The sequence below is a fragment of the Cucurbita pepo genome, chromosome LG08 (genome assembly GCF_002806865.2).
Source record: "Cucurbita pepo subsp. pepo cultivar mu-cu-16 chromosome LG08, ASM280686v2, whole genome shotgun sequence".
NCBI classification, from domain to species: domain Eukaryota; kingdom Viridiplantae; phylum Streptophyta; class Magnoliopsida; order Cucurbitales; family Cucurbitaceae; genus Cucurbita; species Cucurbita pepo.
The window spans coordinates 2,775,119-2,781,508 of record NC_036645.1 but is presented as its reverse complement, the minus strand read 5'-3'; the positions used below and the strand labels follow the sequence as shown (position 1 = coordinate 2,781,508).

General features: G+C 33.3%; 1 protein-coding gene across 2 annotated transcripts; it reads left to right on the top strand.

The window, feature by feature from the left end:
* Positions 1-2,777: 2,777 nt before the first annotated feature.
* Positions 2,778-5,650, top strand: LOC111799804. Of its 2 annotated transcripts, none has more exons than XM_023683283.1 (2): positions 2,778-3,541; positions 5,299-5,650. In XM_023683283.1, exons 1-2 carry the CDS (start codon positions 2,919-2,921, stop codon positions 5,621-5,623), a joined length of 948 nt encoding a protein of 315 aa, XP_023539051.1. In that variant the 5' UTR covers positions 2,778-2,918; the 3' UTR covers positions 5,624-5,650. The 2 variants fall into 2 exon arrangements, with proteins under 2 accessions (XP_023539051.1, XP_023539052.1); XM_023683284.1 differs by lacking the exon at positions 2,778-3,541 and adding an exon at positions 4,419-5,187 and having other exon boundaries at positions 5,304-5,650.
* The last annotated feature ends 740 nt before the right edge of the window (positions 5,651-6,390 follow it).

Sequence of the window (6,390 nt, the reverse complement as noted above, 5' to 3'; positions counted from 1 at the left end):
ATATATATATATATATATATATATATATATATATATATATATATATATATATATATATATATATATATATATATAAATAAGTTAATAAATATATTTTTAAAATACAAAATTTTAATAATATTCTCGAACTAAATAATAAAATTTTAAAAATACCCTTGAACTTTAGAACAATTTAAAAAATATTTCGAAAGTGTTTAAATATACATGAAGTTTTAGATTCATTACTCTTAAATTTTTTAATTTAAAAAAAAATGCTATATTTTTTTTTAATTCATAAAAATATTTTTAAATATTTAAAAATAAATAAATATATAAAATTACGGTTAGTACCATGAACTTTCAAAATTAACATTAAAAAGTTGGTTGTTAAGAGTAGGTTTTGTCAGACCAATTTACTGAAATTATATTAAATAAACTTTTAAAATTTAACTGTATTTTTAACGGTTTATTTCCAATATTAGACATATAATTAAATTTTGTGTTTATTAAGAAATTAAATGATTATTTTTTACCATTATAAAAATATCAAATAATTATTAAACGAGACGTTCTCAAAATTATATATAATTTCATAAAATAAAATATTATTTATTATTTATAATTTTTCCAACTTGTTAATTAAATTATATGTTTATATTACCTATTTGCTCACAAGTGTTTGTCGTATATTTATTTATTAAATGACAAAAATAAAGCTTTGAATAATTCATTTCCAAAATTCCAAATTTTGGTGGAAATGGAAACTTTCTTTTGTTGAAAAATATAATTCGTGGATCCATTAATGCATTTTTTAAACACTTGTTTGAGATTCGAATCACTCCACAAGCAAGATTGATCATGTCGAAGTACATAGAATNGATTTGTCATAAAATTATTGTCCGTACATAACTTATTATATAACTAATTATAGAAAGCAACGACGCCGTTTACCCTTTCAACTCTTAAGCGGCCGCTTTTTTCTTTATTTATTTATTTTATTTTTTTAATAAATTACCATNTATATATATATATATATATATATATATATATATATAAATAAGTTAATAAATATATTTTTAAAATACAAAATTTTAATAATATTCTCGAACTAAATAATAAAATTTTAAAAATACCCTTGAACTTTAGAACAATTTAAAAAATATTTCGAAAGTGTTTAAATATACATGAAGTNGGTCGGTTCTCGAGTCGTCATTTTTTTACTGGGTCAACTCAAACCGTTCAAAAATGAAGTTATAACTTAATCTAATCCTATCCGGTTGTCGAGATTATTACGAANATTTTTTTAAGTTATCTTCAAATAATTATTTTTAAAATAAAATTTTATAATTTAATATAATAATTAATATTTAGGTTCAGTAGAATGTTCGAGATAATAGAGACTGTTAGAATTTTACCAAACCAAATGAATTATTGAAAGAGTCGTTTTTTCCATTCTTATTTTTTCGAGAAGAAAGCTTCTCACTTAAGGCCTCCTAAAGGCAAATGAGGTAAGAGCGGAATCTCGGAAAAAAGACTATCGAATTGGGTTTTGACTGAATAGAGCGTAGAACCAACGAGTTCGGTCGAACAATGTAACGAGCATACGAGCGGAATCAAGCTAGAAAAGAACGAGCGTAGACTCAATAACGAACACAAACCAGTTCTCGATATTAAATTACCGATGTTCGTTGAGAGTTTAAAGATGAATCATTTTAGATACGGAAGAAATTTATTTGTAAGTAGGATCTGACTAGTTGACGAGGTTCGAGATTATAAAATTTTATTAAATCATAAAAATCATCAAAATAAAATATTAAAACTGAATTTATTATCTATTAACTGTTTTTTAAACCTACCATGATTTGTCATAAAATTATTGTCCGTACATAACTTATTATATAACTAATTATAGAAAGCAACGACGCCGTTTACCCTTTCAACTCTTAAGCGGCCGCTTTTTTCTTTATTTATTTATTTTATTTTTTTAATAAATTACCATCGATGACTCGATCAACTTAGACTACTAAATCTAAACCATAAAAGTAAGGTCGAGTTGAACTTTTTTAACCTAAAAAATTCGGGTCGGTTCTCGAGTCGTCATTTTTTTACTGGGTCAACTCAAACCGTTCAAAAATGAAGTTATAACTTAATCTAATCCTATCCGGTTGTCGAGATTATTACGAAAATTAACAATATTTGACATTTGTAACCGATGTTAATGATGCATTGTAACGTGCGAATACTTGATAATTGGTTTTTGTGAAATTTTAATTATTAATGTAACATGTATTGTGAGTTCGGTTAAAAAAATAACTCGATAACTGAACTCAATTCATCTGGTTCGGTTGTAAGTCCTATTTGAATCGTTTAGGTAACAAATGCAACAAACTCGAAATTTTAAGTTGGTCGGGTAAGCATTTATTCAACCCAATCTAACTCAATCGGGGAATATAATTTAATTTTATAAATGTTATTAATAAAAATGGAAATTATAACAAAAATAAATAAATAATTAATATACCGTTTTTTTTTTAAAAATAGATATTTGAATTATTTAGAAAGAAAATCGTTGCCAAATAAAGAAAATTACAGCGGAAGGTGTGAAATTCAAACGACACAGATACGGGGAAACAATTATTCATATTTATCCTAATTTTAATTAAATGATTATTTTAATTAATGTTTAAAAAATTATATTAAAAAAAAAAAAAAAAAGGCTGTCAGGTTCCGTTTTTCGAAAAAGCACAATCCATTTATAAATATAAATAATTACTGTAAACCAACCAGCGTCTCTCGCCTCGCAAAATTTCGTTTCCATTTTCAGTGAAGTTTCTTCATCCGAGTTCTTTTCGTTTTCATCGTTCAAAATTCGCCGGAAATCTTCACGATCCGCCATTGAAACGCCGCTCCGAGTTCGATTTTTCTATTTTCGTTAGTAAATGAGGTGCAAGAAGCACCAGTTTGACTGCAGCAGTAGCATCGGCGTCTGTGCTTCCTGTTTACGGGAGCGTCTTTTTTTGATTATCGCTGCTCAGGCACAAGCGGAGAAGCAATCGGAGATCCGTGCCGCCGTTTCCGGCGATAATCGTGCGGCGGAAGATAGACCTCTTCCGCCACCGCCGCTTGTTTTTCTTCGTTCTGTTTCTCCTTATGATCATCGTTTGAAATCGGATGAAGGTTTGTTGAGCGATCTCGATCGCGAAGGAAATCGCCGCAATCGCCATCAGCGATTTTACAGTACTCCGCAAATCGGACCTGATTACAGAACGAATAACACTGCGAACTCTACATTCGTTACTACAGGTTCGTTCGATCGGAAAAAGAGGAGTAAATTTTCGCTCTGGTCGAAGCTTTTTAAATCTAGATCCGAGAAATTCGAGAAGAAGCACAAAAGTCCTTCTCACGAATCGCACGCTTCTGATTCGGCTTCTTTATCGCCGTCGTGGTTCTCGACGATCTTGAACGGCCGTCGGATTAAGCAGCAATCGAGCCTTGCGACAGTTGAGGAATCGATCGCTGGTGCCGAACGGAGGCATCATTGTCAAACGATTCAACGCGGAATGTCACCGGCGATAATATCGGAATCGGATGAAGAAGAGTGCGAAAGTCACGGTCGTTCTCCAATTTCTCAGAAGTTTCAACAATCTCCAATGACGATTCCTGGATCGGCTAAACGAGAGAAATTAGGGCACAAACAGAACGTTTCAGGATTCGCATTTTGTTTGAGCCCTCTGGTACGAGCAAGTCCCAACCGGAATTGGAATCAGAAGGTAATGCCGCCGGAAGTTTCTTTCTCCGGCAATCTTAGGGTTCCGGGGAAGCCTCATCTCTGTGCGAATCGGTCGAGGAAGATAGCGGACTTTGGAAGAGTCAATCACAACCGTTGATATCGACTACCGTTGACATTTGACCATAGAATTGATTGGTGATGGTGATACTATTGGCAAATGTACGATTCTACCCCTCCAGTTTTCTTTTTAAGAATTTTAAATCCTTTTTCCTCTGCGATAAAAGGCCACGCGATGTCGGGGATTAGTTTCTTTGCTATTCTTCCTATGACCATTTGCATTAATTTATTATCAATACACCCCAAAAAACAAACAAACACGAATAATTAGACTTTGGGATTTGGGATTTGTGGAATTTCCTTGTTCTTTTTTGGGTTAAATTATGCCAAATAAGTTTAAGAAAAAAAATTAAAATTAATATGAAAATTAAAAATATTTGGACGTTTGTATCAAATATTAATGAAAAATTGTAATTATCTTTAAACTTTATGATATTTTAGTTATTATTGATAAAATAATTAAAAAAATTCTACCAGTTGGGTTGAATTTTTAACTCTATTCTAGTTTCTCGGGTTATCGATCCTATCAATTTTGAGTTAGTCAACAAATTCTCCTAANATAATTACTGTAAACCAACCAGCGTCTCTCGCCTCGCAAAATTTCGTTTCCATTTTCAGTGAAGTTTCTTCATCCGAGTTCTTTTCGTTTTCATCGTTCAAAATTCGCCGGAAATCTTCACGATCCGCCATTGAAACGCCGCTCCGAGTTCGATTTTTCTATTTTCGTTAGTAAATGAGGTGCAAGAAGCACCAGTTTGACTGCAGCAGTAGCATCGGCGTCTGTGCTTCCTGTTTACGGGAGCGTCTTTTTTTGATTATCGCTGCTCAGGCACAAGCGGAGAAGCAATCGGAGATCCGTGCCGCCGTTTCCGGCGATAATCGTGCGGCGGAAGATAGACCTCTTCCGCCACCGCCGCTTGTTTTTCTTCGTTCTGTTTCTCCTTATGATCATCGTTTGAAATCGGATGAAGGTTTGTTGAGCGATCTCGATCGCGAAGGAAATCGCCGCAATCGCCATCAGCGATTTTACAGTACTCCGCAAATCGGACCTGATTACAGAACGAATAACACTGCGAACTCTACATTCGTTACTACAGGTTCGTTCGATCGGAAAAAGAGGAGTAAATTTTCGCTCTGGTCGAAGCTTTTTAAATCTAGATCCGAGAAATTCGAGAAGAAGCACAAAAGTCCTTCTCACGAATCGCACGCTTCTGATTCGGCTTCTTTATCGCCGTCGTGGTTCTCGACGATCTTGAACGGCCGTCGGATTAAGCAGCAATCGAGCCTTGCGACAGTTGAGGAATCGATCGCTGGTGCCGAACGGAGGCATCATTGTCAAACGAATAAACGCGGAATGTCGCNGTGAGTCTCGAAGGTGTAGTCAAAAGTGACTAAAGTGTTGAATAAATGGTGCATTTTGTTCGAGGGCTCCAAAGAAATGAGTCGAGCCTCGATTAAGGAGNACGCGGAATGTCACCGGCGATAATATCGGAATCGGATGAAGAAGAGTGCGAAAGTCACGGTCGTTCTCCAATTTCTCAGAAGTTTCAACAATCTCCAATGACGATTCCTGGATCGGCTAAACGAGAGAAATTAGGGCACAAACAGAACGTTTCAGGATTCGCATTTTGTTTGAGCCCTCTGGTACGAGCAAGTCCCAACCGGAATTGGAATCAGAAGGTAATGCCGCCGGAAGTTTCTTTCTCCGGCAATCTTAGGGTTCCGGGGAAGCCTCATCTCTGTGCGAATCGGTCGAGGAAGATAGCGGACTTCGGAAGAGTCAATCACAACCGTTGATATCGACTACCGTTGACATTTGACCATAGAATTGATTGATNGGACAATATCATACCATTGTAGAGAGTCATGATTCCTAACACCAAGCCTATGACATAGGTTCTCAATTTTTTTTTATTATTTACTTTTATTCGAAATAGTTTCGGGCGTAAAAATTTAAAAACATATATGATATTATTAATATTTTTTTAATGATAAATGAAAATTAATTTTGTGAATGATGTACGAGTGATGTCGACAATAAGTCAATTGATTATAATTACATGATTAACCATTGTTCTTGGAATCTTCCCACTCCCAACTAATTGTTTTTGAAATAAATATATAAATTNATTAATTTATTATCAATACACCCCAAAAAACAAACAAACACGAATAATTAGACTTTGGGATTTGGGATTTGTGGAATTTCCTTGTTCTTTTTTGGGTTAAATTATGCCAAATAAGTTTAAGAAAAAAAATTAAAATTAATATGAAAATTAAAAATATTTGGACGTTTGTATCAAATATTAATGAAAAATTGTAATTATCTTTAAACTTTATGATATTTTAGTTATTATTGATAAAATAATTAAAAAAATTCTACCAGTTGGGTTGAATTTTTAACTCTATTCTAGTTTCTCGGGTTATCGATCCTATCAATTTTGAGTTAGTCAACAAATTCTCCTAACCTAGTGTCGAGGATTATTGGTGCATTTATAAGTGAGGAATACTATCTCCATTGGTATGCCATGAGAGCTTGTGCTCAAAGTAGACAATATCTACTA

Excerpts from the sequence above, each read along its gene's own strand:
- LOC111799804 (XM_023683283.1), top strand. The coding sequence starts at position 2,919 with ATGAGGTGCAAGAAGCACCAGTTTGACTGCAGCAGTAGCATCGGCGTC.